This window comes from Astyanax mexicanus, chromosome 8, assembly GCF_023375975.1.
Source record: "Astyanax mexicanus isolate ESR-SI-001 chromosome 8, AstMex3_surface, whole genome shotgun sequence".
Taxonomy (NCBI): domain Eukaryota; kingdom Metazoa; phylum Chordata; class Actinopteri; order Characiformes; family Acestrorhamphidae; genus Astyanax; species Astyanax mexicanus.
The window spans coordinates 31,374,080-31,400,423 of NC_064415.1; the positions used below are offsets into that span (position 1 = coordinate 31,374,080).

The 26,344-nt window shown below is 38.2% G+C and overlaps 2 protein-coding genes across 2 annotated transcripts in view; one reads left to right on the plus strand and one right to left on the minus strand.

Annotated features, from left to right (window-relative positions):
• The first annotated feature begins 1,151 nt into the window (after positions 1-1,151).
• Positions 1,152-14,832, plus strand: rab1ba (zRAB1B, member RAS oncogene family a). The gene is made up of 6 exons (XM_007255690.4): positions 1,152-1,521; positions 4,693-4,765; positions 6,418-6,513; positions 7,151-7,246; positions 9,581-9,712; positions 11,191-14,832. Exons 1-6 carry the CDS (start codon positions 1,508-1,510, stop codon positions 11,383-11,385), a joined length of 606 nt encoding a protein of 201 aa, XP_007255752.1. The 5' UTR covers positions 1,152-1,507; the 3' UTR covers positions 11,386-14,832.
• A 7,316-nt stretch (positions 14,833-22,148) lies between these two features.
• peli3 (pellino E3 ubiquitin protein ligase family member 3) overlaps positions 22,149-26,344 on the minus strand; it is a 45,297-nt gene continuing 41,101 nt past the window's right edge. Inside the window, exon 7 of the mRNA XM_007255689.4 lies at positions 22,149-24,948. Within this exon, the coding sequence (XP_007255751.1) occupies positions 24,325-24,948 (624 nt within the window). The 3' untranslated portion in view covers positions 22,149-24,324. The remainder of the gene's footprint in view (positions 24,949-26,344) is intronic.

The window sequence follows — 26,344 nt, forward strand, 5'->3', positions numbered from 1 at the left end:
TTTAATAAAATTTCTCTAGCACTGAGGCTGGAGCAGTATTAGCATTACCTGCTAACTGCATCACTAGCTCTTTTGCTGTTTAGAGGTGAGTATATCAGACTGTAGCCTGTGTTTACTGTGTTAAAACAAGCTACGTGGGATGAACCACTAGCTGATAGCACCCTGGATTACCATAGCACTTAAGAGTTCATCAGTGTAGTGCTAAGTGCTGCTGCTAACCGCTCTAAAATACAGGAAATATAAGCTTACTGTAGGTAAACAGAAGTTTTACCTACCCAAATAAACATTTTCAGTAGAGAAATCTGAGTAGATTACATTCTGTGTTCGTTTGACTTTGAAAGACATTTTTTTTTTTAGAATTACAGTTTCTTCAGCTGTGAGAGCTGCTGAATTAGAAAGGGAAACATCACGACATCCCTGTTTATTACTATTGTCTCTTAAAATGTGCCTCATAAGCCGCTGCACCTTGTGTATGAAAATAGAGCAGAAAATAGATGTTTATTGATAGTGCGCCTTATAATAGGCTCTCCCCTCGTGTGCATATTAATAAAGCGCATGCAAAACAGAGAGGGTTCTTATTGACCGGTTCTCTGCAAAAAGTCTGTGAGTCAGCGAATCAATTTTAAGTGTGGGCAGGCAGTGTTTTTTTCTCTCTCCTGGACTGGATGCATTCAAGAGCATCATGGCTCCCATCAAACTCATTTCACCTCTGACTACTCTAAAGTATATCCATGTCTGGTAAAAGAAAAAACACTGAAAGCCTTGCCCGCTGTACAGTTTACAAGAGTGATTTAAGCATTGCCCACGGGGGACTAAATGATTGCAAAAGGTATGCTGAGGTGAGTTAATGTGACATAATATACCTTTTGGCTAAATGTATGTTTTGGCTAAAATATAAAATATACGTTACCTCCCTAAAATTATTTTTTGCAACTTTGCAACGATGTCTGCAGTGGAGCTGATAAAAAGGTACAAAGGGTAGAGAAGCATGGAGGTGGTCATAATGTTATGGTTGAAGGGAGTATTTCACCATATGTTAAAGTTAGATGGGGATGGGTGGTGGTTGTGGTTGTTCTGGTTCAGTAGTGTTGCCTAATAACTTTCCTTAATGAGGAGTCGCTCTCTAGCGCCACGTCATCTGATGTCACTGCCGCACCTGCGCAGCCATCTTGTACTTCTCGCAAGGGGCAGAAAGGAAGGAAGAAAGGAAAGCAGCAAAAAATCGCTTCGTCTGTTCCTCCTCAGGGTAATGTCAGCTGAGTGAGCGGGTCTAACTGAGCACAGTCGAGTCGGAGCGCATAGGACGGCGGCGGGAAAGTGAAGGAAAACCGCGAGAAAAACACTCGCCACAGTGCCTCTCTGGATTCCAGACGTGCGAGTCATCATCGTCTCTCTCTCTCTCCCCCTCTCTCTCTATTCCTCCACACAGCACAGAAAAAAAGAGGAAGGAGCAGCAGTGTCAGCCCTCCAGAAGAAATAAAGAGACACCCCGGCCTTCACTCACACCATGAATCCAGAATAGTGAGTAGCGGCGCTTCCTTTCTCCTTCTGGACTCTCGAAAACAGCAGCTTTTGGCTCGTTAGCGAATCTCGGCGTCGAGAGCGGACGAGCTTTGTCAGTCGGCTAGGCTAACGTTAGCTTTGCGCTGAGAGCGATACGAGCTATAGACGGGGATACTGGTTGGTTGGTTAGCTAGCTGGCTAGGTTAGCTTTGTACTGGAATTTTCCAGTTCCACCTTAAATAAAGCAGCAGCTGCCGTGTATAGGGTGACCAGGCGCAGTAATGTAACCGATGTTGATTTAAGGTGGAACAGAACATTTAAAAACGGGTCTAACTTCTGCTAGCTAACCTAGTAACCTACCTCTAGAGAATAGCAGTATAGCCAGTGAGTTTAGCTAGCTAGCTAAAACAACATATGTTCTGTGGAAAGCGCTAAGCTAAGTTAGCTAACCTAGCTAAACCAATGTTTTCTATGTGGCTAAGCTAACTATCTTACCTTAGCTAGTTAGCTTACCGAGTTGTTTATCTAGCTAAACCTATATTTGTCTATTGGCGTAGTTAGCTTACTAGCAAGCTTGCGTTACCTAAACCAACACTTATTTTCTCTGTACTGCAGCTAAGCTAGCTACCTAACCTATCTATCTAAACCAACATTTGCTCTGTAGAGTAACGTAGCTAAGCTAACTATCCTTACTTACCGAACGCTAGCTAAGCCACTATTTGTGGCTATTTAGAGTTGTTCATCTAGCTAAACATGTATTTATCTATTGGCGTAGTTAGCCTAGCTAGCGTTAGCTAAACCAACAATTATTTTCTTTGTCGAGTAGCTAAGCTAGCTAAACCAATATTTGCTCTGTAGAGTAGTAAGCTAACTAGCTAACGCTAGCTTAGCTAACTGCTGAATAACCTAAGATACGCCTCAGTCAAGTGTCCTGAATCGATGTTTTCGGTTTCTAAATATGAGGTTAGTTAGCAAACCTAGTTAGGATAACGTTACCTGTTTTATACGATTAGTATATGTTTAATGTTCTTTTTCTTTTAACCCTAGCGAGTTCATTAAGCTAGAAATCTGTCCATTTTTGCCGAAATTGGTGACATTGTTGGTTTAAAAAGATAACGTTACTAGCTAACTATCTAGCGTTAACGAAACACTTCTGAGCTAGGTTATGTTTCTTACTGTATTGTTTTAGCTATAAAGATACTATGGTAGGCCAGACATTTCCGTTAACAAGCTAAGTATATCATTAAAATGTCCAACAGACCATTTAAAAGTGACTGTATAATTAATTTGTTGTTACGCGGCTGCGTTAGCTAAGCTAGCTAGGCTAACAAGGCCTGAAAGACCACCTTCACACAAGCTAGGTTCACACAGCCACCCGTTCCTTTCCCTCAACACAACATTAGCTGGTACGACTTTAGACATCTTATTAATACAGTCCTATATTAGCTTGTTAGTTATATAGCTGCTTAGGACAGCTGTTGATGTAGCTGTCATTTACTGTGTATTATAAAATAAGGTGACATTGCTTATAGCTTTATTATTATATGTACGTTATATGTTCAAGCTGTTAGCTCTGCCACTCTCTGTATGTGATTGATTTCCAACATACGTGTGATGCAACATGTCTAATGTTAGTCGTTGGCAGAAACCATGTCCACAGTTTTAGGATGGCACTGGGGTAGGTAGTAAGTAGATTGCAACATTTCTCATAGCTGACAGGGCCACCAGACACGTGTTGTTGTTTATCAGAGCGAGAACACGTTTTGTTTTTCCTTTTTGTCAGTTTGATACTCTTTACACTCTTAAAACATTACTGTTAGTGAAGGTTTAAATGCTATATAGTTTCTATACTATTAAACGAGGTGGTGTAGGTGATTTAGTGTATAAAAACTCCATTCTGAGACTAATGGTAACAATTTGGCAACAATACTTTTTGACGAGACTACTAACCTTAACATGATTTAAATGTAAGTTGTTCTGCATTAGTGTTTCAACCAAATGACTTACTTTGTTAGTGTATATGTACTAGAACTGAAGTATTTTAGTAGCTTGAACAGTTCAACACACTGTTGAGCTTCGGTTCTGCCACTTCAGTGGGATTGTCTGGTACAGTGGTAGCAAACCAGGATATGGATGTTTTGATCTTTTGATACATACACCCTTGAAGCAAAAATGCTCTGAATCCTAGGACAAACTTTGTTCATGAATGCCCCTGGTAGGCCTGTTACAATATTTATGGTCTTGTAGGTCCATAATTAAAATCATGTTATTGTGGGCCTGTTACGATTATCGACTTAGTGGACAAAAAAAAAAGAAAAAGGAAGGGTCCTCAATCTTTTTTGGATGACCTTCATATTGTCCATCACATTTTCTTGCATGCTTGTTTACAAACTACTGCTCTTCAGTATTTTAGGCAGTTGTGCAACTAAGGCATCAACAACAGCACCTTTAGACACACGGAGTGTACATGTGAAGGAAAAAAAACAATCTATTATTAATTAAAGGTTCATTGAATTTTAAAAGAGTGTAATTCTGCCATTATATTATCATTGTATTTGGTACATAGAATATTCTTTAAATGATAATCATGTTGCTTATAGCAATTATTTTTTACATATCATCCACAAAATACAGGCCTATCTTATTGTTTTATTGTACAGTATTTGGCCATGACCTCAACCATTTTTGCTAACCTCATTATTACTAATTGTCTTGTATGGAGAGCCCATTACAAAAGATTAGTAAGTATTGTTATAGTTATTGTATAGGTATTTATTTAGGATTTTTTTATAGGCATATTCCAGTGTCTAAATAGTTTTAACAAAAAGTTAATATTATTTATAGTTCATTTTAAAAACAGTATATTATCTATATATTATTTATTGTCACATTGTTTTACACAAAACATTTACAAAAAAATCTTAGAGGTAGTGAATGTAGTTTAGGGAAGCCTGCTATAAAGATGTTACAATGCAGCATAAAATAAAATGCATAAACGAAAGACAGATAATAATACTAAATATGCACTTTCTACAACAAAACATGTTTGGTTGTTGGTGCCGAAGATATACCCAATTTAAAAATTATGACAATTGTCATGTAATTAATTGCAATAACCATTATTTATGTCCCATTACAAAGCTCTGATTTGTGCTGGATGCTGAAATCACCTTTTATTTTGCTTTTCAGTGACTACCTGTTCAAGCTGCTCCTCATTGGCGACTCTGGAGTGGGGAAATCATGTCTTCTGTTGAGATTTGCAGTAAGTACATGTATGATTAACAATTTCACATTATAAGATACTGACCATATCCTGTATATCCCTTATTTCACTTTCATATGACTTTCAGTTTCAGATTCCCAGCAAATGTGTGTTGCTGATAAATTCAGTCACCAACTTGACATGTTGTTAATAGCACTGGTGTCTACAGATTGTGAAAAATGTGTGTTGGATTATGATCTGTTTTCTGGAAATCATGTTGGCTTGGGAGTTGTTAGGAAGTTGCTCTGCTCTTGCATGCACTGCAGTGTTTTCTTAGAAAGCAGGATGCTTGAGAGGGGAAGAAACCCTGTCTGGGTTGTGAATGTTATAGCCATGGCTTGCATATTCACTTGGTCTGACCAGTGGGTTTGAAGTCTAGTGGCTTTTAGCTAGAAGTTTTTTCCTGTCTCTTCAGTCTCTTGTGCAGTCCAGTGCAGAGTTTTGTCACATGACTTGATTATGAGGTGCATACTTTAACTCCTGTATGTGAAGTTTTTTGCCTTGCTGCTCTGGAATTGGCCTTTGTAGAGTTCTAGCTCTCAAGTTTATACACTCTCTTACAGTTCTTGAGCATTTTAAGATCCCAATTCTTTGCTTTGTTTTATGAACCAATTTGGGTCACACAGGAGTATTAAATATGTTACTGTAGAATTATTTTGGCTTGTTTTCTTTAACACTGCATCAATTAACTTTCACTGAAGGCTATATGTAGAGATTGAAAGACCGATCAGCTGTGTGTTGGTCGTTTTTCAGCCAAAATATGCAATAGTCTGATAGTTTTAGCTGGTCCGTATTTTTAACGTTTAAGAATAGGCTATTTTAAGCAGTAAGATGACTGGACAACAGGCAGGATGAGGAGGATGATGAAATTTCTGTTGCTGCATTATTGGCGTCTAAGTAAACAAAACCATAATTTAAAATATAAAACTATTAAAACACATCTCTTCTGAAATCAATTTTGGTGAGTAAAGTGCTGTTTATGTACAGTTGGCTAAGATTCCAAATATTTACTAAGAGAGAGACTATAATTAGGCAGAGCTGTACTAAGTTTGCCTGGTTCTTTGTGGCCTTTATTGTGGCATTTGGCCCAGCCCAACGATATCTATGATCAGCTGATTAAGCTGAACGACTACAGGCGATCGAAACCGTCCCCCAAAAACACTGATCGGCCCACCTCTAGCTAAATGTCCTTTGAAGTGTTGTCAGTCACTGCGCCTATGCTTAAATGCGTTCTTTTGCACTGGCATAAATCCATTTGGATTACAAAGTTTGATCAAATCTGGTGATGTCACAAACTGTTATAAATGAGTTTATGGCATGTCGTGTTTTGCTGTTAGCTCTATTACTCCCACAATTTCCATTTGTATAATTTTGTTTTTTCCTTATCTGTAAGCTTCCAGATAACATGGACAAATACAAATACAGACAGATTGAATGCAGAGTCCGTATTTAACATTGTGCTAAATAAGCTTTAGCTAATAATGTGATATTCATCCTTATTGTTTAAATATGTGCCTCCTTCATCTTGCTGGTTATTTTTTTTTATTTTTAGTTACCTTTAACTAAATGCATGCTAAGGTTGTGAACCCTTCATTGTAATATGTAATATAACTGCTTTTCATTGTGCATGTTTTTTTTTTGTTTTTTTTTAGGATGACACGTACACAGAGAGCTACATCAGCACCATAGGGGTGGACTTCAAGATCCGCACTATTGAACTGGATGGCAAGACTATTAAACTTCAGATTGTGAGTGAAACACTTATATATTTGGATTTGTTTGGTTTGATTTCAGCATGCATCAATTTGAGAATTGAGGGCTAATCCCAATGTGCAGGATTTCTTGTACATATCTACTATGACACACACTGACACATTTTTTTATGAAACAATTTTTCGATTATTTCCACTTAATTTAGCATTTCAGATAAAATGATATATATCTGGTTACACACAAAGTAACTTAAATGAAATTTAGACATATTAAAACCTAAATATTCTTGTGCAGTGTAACGTAAAAACACATCAGTCAAACTGAAACATCTGCCAAGGCTGATATGATTGTGGTCTTTTCATGCATCATTAATTTGTTTTTATACAGCCTTACTGTCCAGCTTAAAAGTATGTAGGTGTAGTTCTAGCTAATTTCAGGCTGTGTGCGCTTTGCTGATTATTTAAGGCTTTGTCTGCAGATGTCTCTGCTAGTCTCTGGGACTAAAACATGAAAAAGCTTAATTCTTTCAACTCAGCAGTTGATGTAGTCTCATTTTTTTGTGTGTGTATGCTGATCAAGCTAAGGTGTATCTGAGGTGTGAATGAGGTGTGAATGAATCAAATGCAATTTTATGAGCAGTGTTTTATATTTTTACACTGTGCCCTTTCACAGTGGGATACTGCTGGACAAGAGAGGTTTCGCACCATCACCTCCAGTTACTACAGGGGAGCCCACGGCATCATTGTGGTCTATGATGTCACAGATCAGGTGAGGCTTTATAAAATATTCACATTCTCAGTTTGATCCAGATGTAATGAGGCAGACACTGAGAACTGAGATCTCTGAATTAAATTATGTTTCATAAAAATGTAAAGTGGTGCGTGCTGTACTAAATTTATTGCTGGCTGTCTTTCACCTTTTATTTAATGTGAATTATGTACTGTTTGATCCAGAATGAGCTACAAGGGGTATTTTTTAAAATTGGTCTAACATTTAAAGAGAACTAGGAACGTCTCTGGTTCATTTCCGATCTTATAGGTGGAATAAATATTTAGCAACCCTACTAATGCTTAAGATGTTAGGGAAACAGTTCTGTGCTTGGAAACTTACAATTTACATGGATTGTATAGATTTGATGACTATTTACATTTGGAAATAGGTGGAAATAGGTGGGTGTGCTGAATACCATCTCATCCCCCATCCAAAACACAGCACTGCAGCAGTTCATGATCAGTGTTTAGCCAGCCCACAGATGTAGTATTGAATTTTTATGGGCCTGCCAGAACTAAGATAACATTACTGAAATGTGAATAGAGCACTACGCCTCTCAAGCTGCCTTTATTTTTGCATATTTGAATTTCTTGCTTCAGTAATTTCAAATGATAGGCAAAACAGGACAGTGTAGTGTAAACATGTCTACAAAAAGTATATTAGTATGTCTTTTAAAAAAAGGAGACAACCAAACAACCAAAGCCATCTCCATTTAGGTTACATCTGAACTGAGTGTACAACCTGTTCTGATTTCTGATTTCAGTAAAATGTCAAAATGCTGTGGGAGATGAGCCACAATCTACAAATTACATTGCAAGTCATGGTCAAGGGGATTGGAGCAGCATGCGCCTTCATGAAACCAGTACAACACGGTCTTCTCTGAGTGTTCTCTCTGTAGAATAAATAAATATATCTCAGAAGATAATGTTGTACACATTGACCTTTTGACCTTGATCTGGCAGGCTCAGCATCAGGTCTTCAACAAGTAACTACATATTTATAGGCAAAGTACTGCTTTTAGGCATGACCTATGCGTGTGTAGTTGTTGAACTCTGTGTATTAAATAATTCATGTGCAGTTTCCTCTGTATGTTCGTCTCAGAATGCCCCAGAAAATATACATAAATTCACTGTTTGTTTTTATTTAAACAGCCCACTCCACCCCAAAGCAAGTGTTAATTTTTGGAAATTGAGAATGAATATTGAGATCAGGAATCATATAATTGTACGATATATGGACATGGCTTAATGCTGCACATTATGTTTTTCTAAGTAAGGAATGTCCATTAATGTGAAAGAGACAGTATGGTGACTTCTTAAAGCAGTGGTTTCAATTTATTTATTATAGGAATACACATTTTAAATACCACTGCCAGAATATTCAAGAAAATAAAATTTAATGGCACTTTAAAATGATGTAAACGTGGTGTTATGCTGTAATATTCAGATTACATCAGTGACATAAAATGCTCATAAAATGACAATAATAATTGTTTGCTGCAATTAATACTGGTGCAATATGTTGTCCAAACAAAATGGTTGTTGTGACAAGCCTAGTTAAAACCCTGTAGACCCTGTAGGGTTGTGTTAAGGGCATTTGCAAACCTGCACTATTTGCTTCATGTATACAGCTTCATGCTGTTTACATGCAGTCTGTGCTGTGTTCACTACTCGCAGCTGTGCGAGTCAGTTTACTACGTGTACAGCTGTGCTCTACGTCCCATTGAAAACAGTGTTTAAAACACAGCGGCAAACTTTCAGTATTCTGTGTTAAAGCAGCTTCACACTGCACCGGTATACACACTGGAATACAGAATTTTTACTTTCTTGCTCAACTCAACTGATCTGGACCATAGAAATAAACTACAGGTGTAAATAAACTTTTAAACAGTAAATTGATTAATAAACCACAGATTGGGGTGACTCAGAAAATTATTTTTCTCTTCCTGACTGTGATAATTTGATACATATATTTTATGCCGTTTATTGTTGTTAAAGCTTTCTTGCTGGTCTTATGCTGGTTTGCCATTTTCCTCAAAAGAGTCACATTTCTGCAGCTTTTATAGAATATATAATCTCTCTCTGCTGTATGCTTTATAGTGACAAATGACACCGTAACTCCTAGAACATTGAGCCAAAAGGTGCTGTGCCTTTACATTAAGACAAATTGATGTCTTGGTGTGTCTTCTCTATCCTGAGAGTTCCAATTTAGATCATGTTTTTTTTTTTTTTTTTTGGCCAATCATTAAGGCATTAATATTGTCCTCTGGTGCTTGGATCACAGCGTGTTGTGTGGTGGTGCAGTCTTAACACTCATTTACTCTCTCTGCAGGAGTCCTATAACAATGTAAAGCAGTGGCTGCAGGAGATTGATCGTTATGCCAGTGAGAATGTCAACAAGCTACTCGTTGGGAACAAGTGTGACCTTACCACCAAGAAAGTTGTGGACTACACAACAGCTAAGGTTTGGAGCTACGTTTATTGATCTTAATAAATGTTGGATCAATTAAAATACATAAATAAGGTTGACGTCAAAAAGCTTTGATGAGTTGATCTATTCAATTCATGCTACACATTAAGAAAATTCCTCCGCTTCATTTTCCTTTTAACTTTGTCGCCATGCTGAAGATTGCCTTGAACACACTCATAACACACATATAAACCCACACATGAAATTCATATCTATTTAAAAGTTGTCAGCAGAGAAAAGCATGAAGTGCTGTAAGAATTCCCAGGAAAACACTGTGTGACTTTAGACTTAATAGAACACAGTGGAGCAACACTAGCAGATGACATGTCTCTCCAAATCATCACTCATTTTGAAAACTTCACACTAGACCTCAAGCAGTTTGGACTGTGTCTCTCTCCACTCTTCATCCAGACTCTGGTCTCTTGATTTCCAAATGAAATGGTCCACTGTGTTTTATCAAGTCCAAAGTAAATGCAGTGTTTTCCAAGAAAATCTTACAGCACTTCATGCTTTCCTCTGCTGTCAACTTTTGTGGAGATGCAGATTTTATTTTCCAGCAGGACTTGGCACACTGCCCACACTGCCAAAAGTATTAATTGGTCTAATATAATAACATTTTCTGAGACTCTGATTTCTGGTTTTTCATAATCAACTATAAAATAAATAAACACTTAAAATAGATCACTCTGTGTGTAATAGATCTATATAATATATGCATTTCACATTTGAAACTGAAATACTGAAATAAAGTAACTTGTCAGTGATATTCATTTTTTTTGAGATGCAGTAATATTGGTAATAGAATAGTATTTACATGTATTCTGAAATCTGGTGCTGTGTGGAGTCTTATGACGTAGGGAGGTATTTGAAATTCAGCCAGAAACGTGTGTTGTGATGTCAGCACTTTCATAAAGCGTGTTTCAGTGACACCAAATGGCCCTCAATATTTATGAATATCCTGATATGTGTGGATGGGGCCCTATAAATGCAGCATAAAATTGGAAAAAGATTTGATACTTGATTTCTGCATAAACATGTCATAATCAGTCATCAGCAAAGCCAAGTTCCTTTTAAACCACTGCGTTTAGAATGTGCAAGCTATTGTCGTTTACATGTTATTAATGTGTGAAATGATTTAATTAATGTACAGAATTAGAAAAGTGTTTTTTTTTTGTGAAACTTCCACACACCTTTTTGTTATAGCTTTAAATTAAATATTGCTTTTTATGTTTGTCACATTCAAATGAAATAATAGTAATTACCAACAATAAAAAAATATTTAAGCCACCAAACGTAAGGACTTAAGGGGGCAGTCAGTAGGAAATGAGAACGAAATGTGTGAAACTACACCAAGGGCACAGTTCTAGTTAGAAAATACTATGTTTAGCTCTACTGATGTCTGCTTGAACCTCACATTTTCTTAATACTCGATGATCCTATAAAAATGTAAATCTGTCACTTTGTTGTTGCAGGAATTTGCTGACTCTCTTGCCATCCCTTTCCTTGAGACGAGTGCGAAGAACGCCACCAACGTGGAGCAGGCCTTCATGACCATGGCAGCTGAGATCAAGAAGCGCATGGGTCCTGGAGCCACGACCGGAGGCGACAAGCCCAACCTGAAGATCGACAGCACTCCAGTTCGGCAGTCTGGTGGCGGTTGCTGTTGAAGAGCCTTTGCCTCCCATCCGCACGCGTGCGCACACTTACAAACACACACACCCACAAGCATACACACACACACACACACCCACATATACTCCCACAAACCCACACCACACACACACACTTGCACACATCTAGGAGCAAGGTGAAGACGTTCTAACATTCTTACGGGAGTAACCACTGCATTTGGAGCCAGAGCTTGAGTTTTAGCTTTCTTTTGGCTTCCCGGCAAGAAGTTTAGTAGCTTCCTTTTGTGAGGTCCCAGTCCTCTCCTTGGTTTTATACTCCTAGAGTTGCACCCTGTCTGTATCTCTCTCTCTCTCTCCCCTCTCTTTCTCTCTCTCTCTTTCTCTATCACTCTCTCTCCAAACCTGTCCCATCTTAACCCAACCTTTACCCTTTTCTATCTTACCCTCACCCACACTTGATCTCCATTCACAAACCCTAACTCTCCCCTGCTCCTCCCCCTCAATGGCCAGGGTGCAGCAGCACTTGTCCAGTCTTTAGGAAGTCACATGTCCTGTGAAAATGCAGAATAGAGAAAATGAATTGCCTTTTGGGTGACGTGCTGTTATTCGTACACTGGGCAGCAGAATGGAGCGTTGTAAGGAAAGAGGAAAGGTTGCATGAAAAATCCGGTTTGTCATGAGGTCAGCATTCTGTTCTCCCCAGTCTTGCATACTCAACATCTGTCATGCAAACACTCACACTGTTGTAGGATGGTTTTTTTTGTTAGTTTTTTTCTCTTTGTTGTACAGTGAGGAAGGGCATGGATGCAGAGTCTCTTGCAGATGCTGAGGCTTTTGCAGATCACATTCTGAATGGAGAGCATAAAAGATATTGGGAATGGCAATATTCTATTTCATACAACCTTATTATTATTATTATTATTATTATTATTATTATTAGTGATTTTAGGATTTTTTTTCCTTCAGTAGAATTTGTTTTCTAATTAATGATTGCTTGTACAAAGGCTAACTGGTCACTGCTGTCAAATGAAGGCGTTTGGTGGGGAGGGGACAGAAAACCCTTTCGTTTGTTTTGAATCTCCTTTGTGAGGGCTTGGGTTTGGGTTGGTTGGTTAAAGCTACTGTTCCCTCCATTACCTCATTTAGCCCCTCCCCCCTCTTTTTATATATCCAGCACGTTCAGCAGCAGGGTAAATGATATTGTGTCTGAACATCCAAATGTCCAAACTGGAACGGAGAACCTCATTATCTCAAAATGTAAAGTTAAGGTTAGTGCAGGAAGGCAATGGTTGCAGGCATGTAAATTCTGGGCTTGTTTGTCTCACATTGTAGTGTTTTTAAGGCTATTTTCAGACTATATGCAGCCAAATCTGATTTGTTTCTTGTATCAGATCTGTTGATATTTGTTGACTGTCCGCACTGTTATTTGCAAGTGATCGAATGGGATTTGCCTGTCGGGATATCACAAACTTATCTGCATGGCTTGCTCTACTAAGGACCTAGGTATCACACTTCTGTCACTCAGGATGTTGATGAGATTTTGTTGCATTGCAAGTAACATAAACACGCATTAAAATCTGATGATAAATGCATTTTAAACCTCCAACAAATGTGGTTTCCTTCCCATTTGGATTTTATTTTATGGAGTTTTGGCTTTTCAGACTATCAAAGAAAAATCTAGCAGTCTGGATGCAATTTGGGATGACAGTCTGAACATTGCCTTGGAGCTTCAGGTCCTCACTCAGTGTAGACCTCTCACCTCATGCTGTCTAGTTTTGTCAATATTATACTGTAGCCTTTGGGTTTCCTCATTGTATAAAATCTAAAATGTGCTTTTGACAGCTTTTGGATGAGAGTTGGGTTTGTTTAATTTTTTACATTTTGGGGACAGTCTTTTCATCGTACAGCTGAAAAATCTTGACTTTTACATCATAGTATAGACTAGATGTGTGGAGGGATGTTACAACGTTCCCTTTAAAGATGTGGTTGAATTATGGATCTGGATTAGTTTGCTGCTTGTGTGCGAGTGATGTGAGGGGATGTTGGGACTGACTGGTCTAGGTGGAGAGACCGGATATGACCTCCCATATCCTTTGGAAAGAAAAACCCAACACTGACAGACAGGTCCAACCTTTTTTTTTTCTTTTCTTTTCAGACCTGAAACTAATTTTTCGGAAATCCACAGGACCTTTCTTTTCTTTCTAACTTGACTAACACTGGTCTTATGAGGACCTCGGACCAGTAAAAGAAAAAGAAAAATCAAAAACGACTGACTGTTGCCTTTGGTGGTAAGAGGGTCTTGTGTAGTTCATGGAGATCAGCTTAATAAAGCCCCTCTGCCCCTTTTCCATGTGGTTCAAACTCTAGAGGATCTCAGAGCTCTGCTCTTTTGCTGAATGAATGTGGTTTTAACTTCAGCAGAGAATCCTTCAGCGGATATGTGACCTCAGACAAAGTCCTACTGCTCCCCTGGTGGACTGAAGACAGTGTTTCGGTTGTATCAGTTTAAATATATAGGGTGTGGATCTAGACTAAGAGCATAGATAACATTTGTAGAATTCACTGTTTGAAAAGTGTTCTGTCTGAGTTAGGTAGTTGCACCGATGTCTGTCGTATTGTAACGTTAGATTACTAACTAATAAATGAGACATTTAATACAAGAGACTAGTTTTTAACACCACTTCAGCCAGAGCTAACTTTAACCTCAGAGAATAACTGTCTGTTTCGTTTCGGTTTGGTTTGATTTTGGGAGACGTCTGACATTATTAACAGTTAAGAGATTTGTTTGGAGGGAGCAGTAGCAGCTTGGTGGGGTTGTGCTGGGTATGGTGGGGGTTACTGTGTGTAGTAACATTCCGTCTATCTCGAAAACAGGCTGTTTTGATCAGGGTTTCAGGTCTAGTCTGCAAAAAGGAAACGGTAGTTCGAGAACAGTCTCGCTTCAGACCTGCACACCATCTCACACTCACACTAAAACCGAGAGCATCCTGTTTTGGACACTTTCTGAGTGCGCTTTCATTTTTCCAAGAGGCTTCTGCTCTTCTACTGATTTTAATCTATGAATTGAACTATTATGTTGTGATGCTGTGTGTCTGATTTAACGGATGCGGGGCTAGGGGCAATATTATTGTAGATGGGTGGGAGATGAATAGAAGATGGGGGGGGGCTACTTTTGAATGTGATGGAACCTTACAGCGTGCATTTTTTTTTTTTTTTTGCCTTGTTTCGCTTTTACTTTTTACCTTTTTGTTTTCTCTCTCTCTACGTCATTTTTGCACATCTCTGTGTTGCTTTGGATAAGGCAGGAAGAAGGCATGGGCGATGATTTATAGCGAGCACCAGGCCGGTAGTTCTTCCCCTCCTCCTCTGCTTGCTCACTCTGGTGCTCTCTTTCATAGCTCTGTTTGATCATGTTTTTTTTCTTCTTCTTTCTGTACATATTATAAATATATATATAATAAAAATGATCAATGTTCGTCTTAAGTTTGGTGCTTTTTTTGTTTTGTTTCTGTGTGTTGTGACCATTCTATACGTGTGATTGGTCAAATGCCAACAAACATAAATCAGCTATAACTTTTTTGGGTCTTGGAAATAATTGCGATAAAAGATTTTAAAAAGGATTGTTACTTTTAAGATTGTTTGTTTTGTGCCACTGAAATGAGAATTGCAGCTTCAAACAAAGAGAAGTTTTTAAAGAAAAATAGACATTGAAATAGGAGTGTACAAGTGTTTTTATTATCTTTAAATAAATTATAGAACAAAATATTACTGTTTTTAAGTCAATTCATGTTATGTTCTCCATAAGTAAACACACATCGAGAAATATCGAGGTCCGAAACAGTACAGACTACCATGTTCTACAAGGCACACCAAATGATATGAGCCCTTCTAATGAATAACCATATATCAACCATTTTTCCTTCTGGTAAAAATATTCATTTATGTTTTTTATTAAAATACTAAAATGGGTTTTATTTTGACTTATACTTCTAAGTTTGTGAAGACAGTGCATTGGTTCCCTAGCCAGAAACTGGCCATTGTGAGAAAGGGTTGAGTGTTGAAATAACAGACAAATAGATCACCTGTTATTAATGTATATAAAATATGATCACTGGCTATGTTTTTTGTTTATTATGTAAAAGTCAGTAAATATCTTTTAGTGAGGGAGGCATATATATGCAGAGAAATTAGTGCACTACTGTGGAAAAATGTAAATGCAATCCACAAAATCCATTGCTTTTCCACACTAACATGCAGAATATGTGCAAAATGAATTGCAAAAGCACCATTACATTACATTTCACTGCACATAATATCTTTATTAAAAAATAACAGCCAAGAATTAGCATTTTCAAAACCAAACGCTGAATTGGTGTCAGATGTGCACATGAACCTCCTTAAAATGCAGTTAGCTCAACGGGATTGTATTCCACTGTGTGGTGCTGCAAATGTTCAAAAGCAAATCACAGTGCACAGATTGCATTTTGTGTAGGAGCAGCCTGGAATTCATACCGCAATAAAATGTAATCAATGTCCAATCAGAATCCACTATTGATTTAGATTTTCGCCCTCCTAGACGAAATGCAATCCTGTGCATTTTGCACAGTGGAAAACAATGCACTTGAGCTAACTGCATTTTAAGGAGGTATGTGTGCAATTTTGCCACAAATTCATTGTTTGGCATTGTTCTTGTGTAGATCAAGTGCCATGTAATGAAATAGTGATTTTGCATTTCTCCTTGGCACATGTTGGTGAAGGAAAAGCAATGCATCATTTTTCCACGATAGTGTTTACTTTTCAATTGGCACCAATTCTTCTCTATACATATCTGCAAAAACAAGACATAAGGGCAAATATAAAAGTCACATTTAAAAAACATTTAGTTAGAGCTAGAGGTATATTAAAATACACATTTTTTATACATAATACTACACTGTGAGAGCTACAAGTAAACAACAAATCCACAATTTTAAGCTTGTAAATACGTCACAGTGAGATCTAGCTGTTTACTAAAAACTCACCATTTTAAAGAATGTTAATACATCAGTGAGAGAGATGTATTTTGAAGTCTCCATTTTTAAAGCCTGTTAATATCTCCTGGTGAGAGCTAGTCACTGTTCATGAATGTTTTTTTTCTGGTGAAGAATTTATTCACATACTGTGACAATGTTTAATCTGAATGGGACGTCCAAACACTGGCCAACAACTCTATAGGTCAGTAAAAGGTTTATTAATTCAATTTTCAGACTGTTTAAGGCTAGATAAAAAAAAAATAAATAATTGGATGTAAAAAAAAAAGAAGCAATTTTTCTTTTTTTTCATCTCTGCCACTTACAATCAGAATTTTAGGAAAAATGAAAAATTTTATATTTTATTTATTTTCAGATTTTTCCATTTTGCAAGTTGGATTATACCATCAAATATGTGTTACAAAACAAAAAAAGTAGGAATCTGAAAATCGAGAGATTCAACTTTTAACATTCTGTTTGCGAAAGGCTGAAATCGATCAACTTTTTATTAGCGTGATACAGTCAAAAAAATTAAAATGCTAAATGTTACACTGACCTGTGTACACTAGCTCTGACAATAAAGTGAACAGTAAGTTTTAGGACCAGTCAGATGGTAAGAGTTCCAGACTTCATAACCTTCTGAAATGTCCAGTTCTGTTTCAGGTAAATACTGGGCTGTATTAGATGTTGATTATTACTCATATCCACACAGTGATCTTCTGAGCTACTGAAGACTCTGCTGTATTTAACAGGACTATAAAAACACACAGATGGTTCAGTAAGAACTTCAGTTTGGTGTCAGTCTGAACTAGTTTAAAAGAAGAAGAGTCTGTAGGACACTTGCCCTCAGTTACATCACAGAGCAGCTGAATGTTGATGTTATCTAATGTAAATAAATTTAGTTTAGCTGCAGCCTGATTTTAACCTGTGAAAGGCCTTTTCTACTGTATGTCCTGTTCTCTCCCTCTCTCTCTCCACACACACACACACACACACAGGGGGGCGTGTGTGTAGTGGCGGAGAGGCAATGATGACCTTGAGTTATTTATAGCCAGTGACAGGAGCTGCAGTCTGCAGGCAGAACTGTACTGCTTCCCTCAGACTCCCCTGAGAGAGAGAGGAGGGGGAGAGAGAGGGTTATGAGGCGGATGGATGGAGGTTTTACTCTGGCTCTCACCCCAGCCTCCCTCCTGCTGCCAGGTCATCAGATGCACTAAAACAGGTACTCTGGATGCAGGAGGATTGAAGAGTTTATTGGCTGTGATGAAAAATCAATGCTCACACAGTTCTTCTGTTCTGATGATGATCTGAAGCAGTAGAGCTCCTAGAAACAAACAATGATGTGTGAAGGTCACCTTGATCATCTTCAGATTATTGTCATTTTCTGTAATTTGCTGTCACTAAGGCTATGTTCACATTACAAGCCACATTGCTCAAATCCAATCCAAATGTACTTACCTCAAATTCAAGTGATCTGTATCTGTGTGTAATGTGAACAAATCTGTTCCTGAAACGCCTCAGGTGCACATTGATACGTGTGTAAACATCATATTCTTCACCAGCAACAAAAAAAATATCATATCAGACTCGTAGCTTTACAAACGTGAACGTGCATTAGCAGCTCATATGTGGAGCATGTTTTGCCCAATTGGAGAGCAAACAAACCCGTGTATCATTCATTCACTTGATATTCAATTGAGAATCAAAATCAGAAAATAAAAAAAAAAAAAAATTATTTCGTTTTTGAATATAATACCAAAAAACAAGTAACACCTGGTATTTTCGTTTTTTTAATCTGATGATCGAAACAAAAATGGGAAATTAAACTTGATTTAGATTTTTCAGCTCACGTGAGCGTGAGCCCAAGAGCTGCGTGATTATAACATTCTAACTAGTGAAACTTAAAAAAAAAGTTTGATTTGTTTATTTGCTACATTGTGATTCTATGTCGCTGTCCTATGAAAAACACTTATCTCCATTTTTGTCGATTTTTAGTTTATTACATAATTTGAACAGACAAATTGTCCCTTACACTGTTGCAAAATTTCTTGATGAACGGACCAATAGAAACTCTTCAAAATGACCTGAAACAAACTCTTTTTACATCGACTTCCATTGAAAATTTACAAGGTTTTTTCTCTCTCCTGTAAAGTTGGTGTTTTGGAGATAAGTGTTTTTCATTGGACAGCGACGATATATATATATATATATAAAAAACATTTAAAAAAGACGCCTACGCCACAGACCATTTTCTTGAGCTCGGGCATGAGGTTGGGCTCTACTTCACAGGGTTGCTGCTGCATTTTAGTTAGTTCTAGATTTTACAGTAAATTCCAGTCATGAATAAGGTAAATAAACCTTTTATTGATGAAGGATGACTGTCTGTGTGTTACTGCAGTTAGCATTTAAGGTGGATTGGTAATCCGAATAAGGCACTGGTAAAAAAAAAAACCTAAATCAAGTTTGACTTCTGATCTGTTTTTTTTTTTTGTTTTATTTCACACGTTTGATTGGATCATCAAATAAAAAACAGAAAATACAAGTTGTTCTTTGTTTTTTGGTTTTATATAAAAAATATATATATATTTTTTATTTTCTGATTTTGATTCTTAATTGAATATCAAATAAACGAATGATACACAGATTCAAACGGCTGGTCTGAAGTACACGCTCAAGTCAAAGAGGAGAAAAAAGGCCAGGTGGTTTGCTTTTTCTGTTTTTGCAGCTATAGCTGCACAGCTGCACCAAGAGATAGAGTGTGGGTACAAGAGAGAAGCACATTGCGCATGCGGAAAAGCAAAAAGATGTTTGAATTCTGATTTGACCGTTCACATTCATGTCTCATGTCCATGGATTGGATACTTATCCGATTTGGGACCACATATGAAAGTGAAAAGCTTACTAGTGTTGGGCGGTATCCACTTTTTTTTTATATATCTTCATAAGATGTCAAAACATTACTGCAGAGGTTCCCAACTTTATGTTGCTCAAGGCTCACTTAACAAACTGCAAAACTTTCCATAAGTCTTCATTTTCTGTTTGTGTACACGTGCAGTCTAGTGATTTTAGTGGTTCCACTTCAAGATACAGTGGCTGTTTCAATTGTAGATGGTTTGGCTTCAGGTCTTCTGTTGTTAAAGATTCTGTTTTCAACCATTTATCCATGAAACAAACCAAAAAGCTTGAGCTTAAAAAAAAAAGCTTTTGTTTTGCAAATAAATGAACTAAATGTCGGCCACATCTCAAATTTCATTTGCTGAACTGTCTATTCTAGTGCATCTCAAAAAAATAGAATATCATTGAAAAGATACTTTATTTCAGTATAAAATGTGAAACTCATATATTATATAGATGCACACAGAGTGATCTATTGTAAGCGTTTGTTTATCTTATTGTTGATGATTTTGGCTTACAGTCAATGAAACCCAACAATCAAAGTCTCAGAAAATGTTTATATTATTAAGACCAACTGGTACTTTTGGCAAAGTCCTGCTGAAAAATGAAATCTGCATCTCCATAAAAGTTGTCAGTGCAGTGCTCAGAAAATCTTACAGCTTTTCATGCTTTCCTCTGCTGACAACTATTATGGAGATGCAGATTTCATTTTCCAGCAGGACTTGGCACACTGCCCACACTGACAAAAGTGCCAATATGTCTTATATAATATTCTAATTTTCACTGAGACACTAATTTTGGGTTGTCACTTGCTGTAATAATAATCATCAATAATAAAAGAAATAAACGCTTAAATAAGATCACTCTGTGTGTAATACTATGTATTTAATATTTTGAACTGAATTACTGAAATAAAGTTACTTTTCAATGATATTTAAATGTTTTGAGATGCACTAGTATATTGAAAGAAATTTTATTTTGCAAAATAGAAACAAATAATTTAGACCCCTTGCAGTACCTCAGTGGCCCACAGGTTAGAAAATACCGCATTACACAGTATTACAGGGAGCATAAATTTGAGTTAGCTGCCAAAGTCCTCACTGCTAAAAAATTCAGCTCAAGACCAACTGGTCATCCAGAAAAAAAACATACTCGATGCTGGTCAAGAGCTATTAAACAAGACAGCCTACCAGCATAGGGTGGGTATGTTTTTTTTTCTGGTTGACCATCTGGTCTTGAGCATTGCTGAATTTATATGTATTGGAACACACAAAAAAATTAGAAAAAAATATATAAATTTGACACAATAAAAATGGCACACTGAACTTAATATTTGGTTTCACACCCTTTGGAAAAAGACAAATTTGAAGGACGTCTTCTCCCAACAGTAATTTAAAGATCTCTCCACAGGTATTTAATGATCTGGACTCATTGATGGCCACTTCAAATGTCTCCAGCACTTTGTTTCTGTCCATCTCTGGATGTTTTTTAAAGTCTGTTTGGGGTCATTGTCCTCCTGGAAGACCCATGAGCTACAACGCAAACCCAGCTTTCTGACACTGGGCTCTTCATAGTGCCCAGTAATCTTCCTTCTGTAATCTTCAGATTACACGATGCCTTGCACACAGTCAAGGCTCCCAGTGCCAGATGCAGCAAATTTACCCCAAAACATTTTTGAACTGTTTTGTTTTCTCCCTTCAAGTGTGATTTTTATATTGCCCACACTTATAATTTCCACAGGTGAGTTTGAACAATTTTAAAGGTGCAAATCATTTTGTTCAGCCCCTTTTGTAAAGTTTTGCGTGCAATTAAGTCAAATTGGATTTTTTTTCCTCTGATTTTTTCGTAACATAAACAAACTGAATATGTATAACAAAACATATTATTGCAACAATTTTCTGGTAGAAAGACAACAATTTTATGGGTTCCAGTACTTTGGGACATGACTGTATTTTAAAAGGAGCAGATGTGTGTTCTCCATAGAGGACGTGAACTTTGTATATAAAGTCAAAAACATCTACTTATCTTCTGTTCCGTTTCTCAGCAATATTATTATTTTTTTAATAAAAGCAACAGTATGTAGCATTTTACCTTTTATAGCTGCTTCGCTGACCTTGATTGCTCCTACTCCGACTGCCAAAAACGGCACCATTTAACTGCCACCACATCTCACATGCCTCTTTCAGTTTCCGTGATGATTCTGTATCTCATACAGTAGTTCTTGCCAACAAATGCATGTAAAAAGTGTGTCCTTTAGGAGTGGCTGAAAGTGTGAATTACATTTGCTGACTCTAGGGGGAGCCTAGATTCTATATTCTATATTCTCACATAAAAGTAATAAAAATATTGTTGCAGTGATTAAATAAAATAGAATAAAATGCATTTATATAGATATATAATGTATGTATTATACACTATGTATAAGTTGTGTGCATATTTTATACAGCTGTGCAAAATGTTCCAATAAGTTTTATTTGAATTAACTTTTTTTTTTTGTATTTATATTTTGAGCCAGGCATCACTTTTTGTGTTTCCAGGAAAGAAACATCAGTGTATGTCAATATTAATAATAAAAATAATAAGTAATTAAATTATTGCATGTTTCTTCATGTTGCCACAGAGGCATATTTTAAAAAGCATAATTCAAGAGTCATTTTGCTTTCACAGCTAATCAGACAGAAAACCCTAATCTTTCATTTTGGCTCAAATCAGTGTTTCCCCTCCACTCCAGAGCTCTTGTTGCATCAGAGCAGGGCTTGTTGAGAGGCGTGTAATTAGCTGATCTGCTGTGGTGAAATTAGAGCAAACGCTAAAAGGTGGAGGAGGACAGGACTATTCCAGGACCAGGGTTGAACCCCGGCATTCTGAGCATCGATTTACACAAACCAGCCTTCATTTCATCTCCTTTGTGTTTCATCACCTTTATTTACATATTCCTCAACACAGCGCACAGTAGCTTTCACTTGTGTAAGCACGGTTCACACGGTGCACAACAGTTTAGTCCATTCAGCCCAGTTCTCCCCAGTCCTGGTCTTCGGGAACCCGCCTACACTCTGCACATTTTTGTGTTTTCCCTGCTGTAGCACACCAGAGCCAGAGAAATGAGGTGCTTTTAACCCTTACAATTATTTACTTACCGCCAGCAATTACAAAAGCATGGTGCAATTCAATATGAATTAATTCTCACTTGTAGCTCATTGACAGAGAGAGGAATTCTGATAGAAGAATCTAAACGTTCAGTCAACACCACATTTATATCTGGAAGCAGAAGAAGAGGAGACACACCGAGCAGCCATTACATTAAAAACAACGCATTAATATTGTGTAGGGTCATTTTGAGACAGAAAATACTCCCAAAGCTTCTCAATCCCACCAAGGCCTCAACTCAATAGACTCCACAAGACCAAGACCTTTAAAGGTGTTTTGTTTGTATCTGGCACCAAGTCGTTGTAGCAGCAGATCCTTTAGGTCCTGTAAGTTGTGAGATGGGCCTCTCAAAATATTAGAATATCATTGAAAAGATACTTTATTTCTATAATTCAGTTCAAAATGTGAAACTCATATTATATAGATGTATTAAACACAGAGTGATCTATTTTTTATATCTATTTTATTATTGATGATTATGGCTTACAGCCAATGAAAAGCCAAAAATCAGTGTATCAGAAAATGATATAAGATCAACTGGTACTTTTGTCAGTGTCAAGTCCTGCTGGAAAATAAAATCCACAAACTCATACAAGTTGTCAGCAGTGTTTTCTCGGAAAATCTTACAGCACTTCATGCTTTCCTCTGCTAATTTCATTTTCCAGCAGGACTTGGCAAACTGCCAAGAAAAGAAAGTACACTGCAGAAAGTACCAATTGGTCTTATATGATATTCTAATTTTATGAAATCCAGATTTTAGTGTTTTAATTGGCTGTAAGCCATAATCATCAACAATAAAAGACATACAAGCTTTAAATAGATCAATCTGTGTGTAATACATTTTTTATGAGTTTTACATTTTTAAACTGAATTACCGAAAAAAAAAAATTGCCCCCCTTGCAGTACCTCTGCAGTCCACTGTGTCACGTATGGTGCTGAAAGTGCTCCTGTTTCTCCCACATAGAAGATCTAAACGCTCAATCAATACTACATTTATATGTGGAAGTAGAAGGAGAGGAGACACACTGAGCGGCCAGTACATTAAAAGTACTGCACTAATAGACCTTTAAAGGTGTTTTGTGATATCTGGCACCAAGACGTTGGTTGTAGCAGCAGATCCTTTAGGTAAGATCTTGTAAGTTGTGAGGTGGGCTTCCATGGATCACATCACTGAGCCTAGGGGTGCCCAAAACTTCCTTTGTCCTTCCTTTGACCTGATGACCTTGATGTTCTGAAGATCTTCTGACCCAGTCATCTAGCAATCACAACAATCTGGCTCTGGTCAAATGGTCTCAGATCCTTTTGCTTAAGCTTTCGTTCCTTCTGCTTCCAACACATCGACTTCAGGAACTGAATTCTCTGAATTCTCTGCCTACTACAACTACTATATTAGAACAATTCAGAGTTAGAATCAGTGTTATTCATTTCAGCTGTCAGCTGTTTTAATGTTATGGCTGATTGGTGCATCTTGTGTGTTTTGAATCCAATTAAAAGAAAGTAAAAGAGTGCTCTAGTTTTGCAGAAGGATAGGCAGAAAGATAAATCATCCTTTATAGTTTTGCCACATTTTGTTTTGTGTGTCATTTCATGGCAAAACAACTATTAAAGAATTAAAGTCAGAAGTGTAGACTCAAGAAAGTATAGAAACAGAAAGAAATGTAATTACGTAATTATAGTCAGATAGTACAGCAAACGAAAGTAAAAACTCTTCTAACTTTTCTTTTCTAAGGGTTAATTGACGTGTTAATGAGGTGAATCGAGTGTGCTAGATAAAGGGACAACGCAACGCAAGTGTGCAAAGCATGGGGTCTCTGAGGCTCAGGCTGGGGAACTACTCCGTCCTATTCATCCCGAACTCAACAGTCCAATCAGCAGTCCTCGTCTTTCTCACAGTCATTCTCTGGAGCGTGCAGGGTGGGCTCTCTCAGTCGACAGGCCCCTGGAAGATGAGTTTGACGTGGCCGTGCTCGCCGGTCAGCCACGTGCCGCAGAACGGGCAGGCCGCGTGGAAGGCGTGTGTTCCGTGGGGCAGCGGGATCTGGCTCCACCCCTGCACCGTCTTTTCCGAGCACACGTGGCCGCAGGGGCAGAAGGCGTGGGTGGGGGGCCCGGCGTCCAGGTACAGGCCGCCCTCGCAGCCCAGCCACAGGGGCACGTAGGGCCCCACCCTCCGGCACATGGGGCACTCGCGGTCCCCCGTGCTGGCTGGGGCGGTGCCTCCGCTTCCGGCTCCACCCCCCACCGCAGAAGACCCCGCCCCTTTTTCCTTTCGGAAGCCCCAGTTGTGGTATCCGTGGACGTGGCCGCAGTTCATGTAGACCCAGGGCTGCTTCTTGTCGACGGTGGCGCGCTGGGCCAGGCTGGGGAACGCCAGCGTGTTGAAGCCCACGGGACACTGCGGCCGCGCCGCGTTCAGCTCCTGCCGCAGAGACTCCAGCTGCTTCAGCGTGGGGGTCCGCCGCAGCCCGCCAGGGGTCCGCCACAGGAGCGTGGCCCCACAGAGGTCGATCAGAGAGCCGTCCTGCAGCATGTTCGACTCGTTCTCCACCTGTGAGAGAAGAAGACCACACACACAGGTCAGGTGAATGTACTGGAAGACCCTGGCAAACACAGTGGCTTGCAAAAATATTCATACCCCTTGAACTGTTTCACATTTTGTCACGATAGAACCACAAATTTAAATGTAAGTTTTTGAGATTTTAAGTGATAGACCAACACACAGTAGCACATAACTGTAAAGTGGAACAAAAATGGTACATGGTTTTCACAATCTTAATCAAATACAAAGCTGAAACCTCTAAATAAAATCCAGTGCAACAAGTTGCCTTCAGAAGTCACTTAATTAGTTAATAGAATTCAGCTGTGTGTAAATAAGTGGGTGTAACAGTACGTGTATTCTTTACGAACAGTCACAGTATGGGGTCACTTTACACAAATGCATACAGAATACACGGTACACGGTACCCCGGTCACCCCAGCCGGGAATCGAACCCAGGCCGTCTTGCTACCCGCTGCGCCACTGTGCCGCAATGTTGCCGTAATGCTGATGTTTTTGTTCTTAATAAAGCGCCACAATCAGGCTCATTGTTTTGTTTATTCCAACAAGATCCAAAAGCTGGACCCTCTCATGATGAGAGTAGGAGTGAACCCCGGTTTCAAGCATTTAATAAAAGAGCTCGAGCCCTGTTACAACATTCCATCCCAAAAAACAAAACATGATTATAATAAAGATTCATTGTTATTATGAAGTTAGTAAAGGTGAGGCTATGCAGAATGTCCAGTCTCTATTTTTTTCCACCAACCGTACCGAAAAAACTTAGACACGCGTGTGAACCGAACAGTGAATTTTCTGTACCGTTACACCTCTAGTATAAAAACACCTGTTCTGTTCATGTAGCATTTTTGAAAAAGTCTGAGAAGTATGAATAGTTTTGCTGTAATAAAGTCACTGTAATAAGCTCCAAAATAAAACTATACACCAATAGCATAATACAGCAATAACATTAAAAGCACCTACCTAATAATAGATTATGAGCCATATAAATATAGATATGAGCCATTTCATAAATAGCAAACAGATCAATCTGCATGTTGACCCTCATTTGGTGACCTAAATCAAGGACTAGCTCACCAGCAGACCACAGTATATGAAGCTGATAAACTGAACATCTGGAACTGTGGTCAGCAGCACCGGGGCAACATGAGAAGAAGAGATGCATCCCGAGTGTCACAGAGCTGCTCAACGGAGAGGCTTTTCATTTGTCCACAGAGACAGTAGGCTTTTCCCATCAGGGACGGGACACCGCTACAGTTAACCTAAAGAACCCATAGTGACGTCTGTGTCACAGACCCTTCAAAAACTGTGTAAACAGCACTTTATCCATCATTTTAACTCATGACATTTCTGTGTGACATATACTAAACATCCTGAGAGCATCATCAAA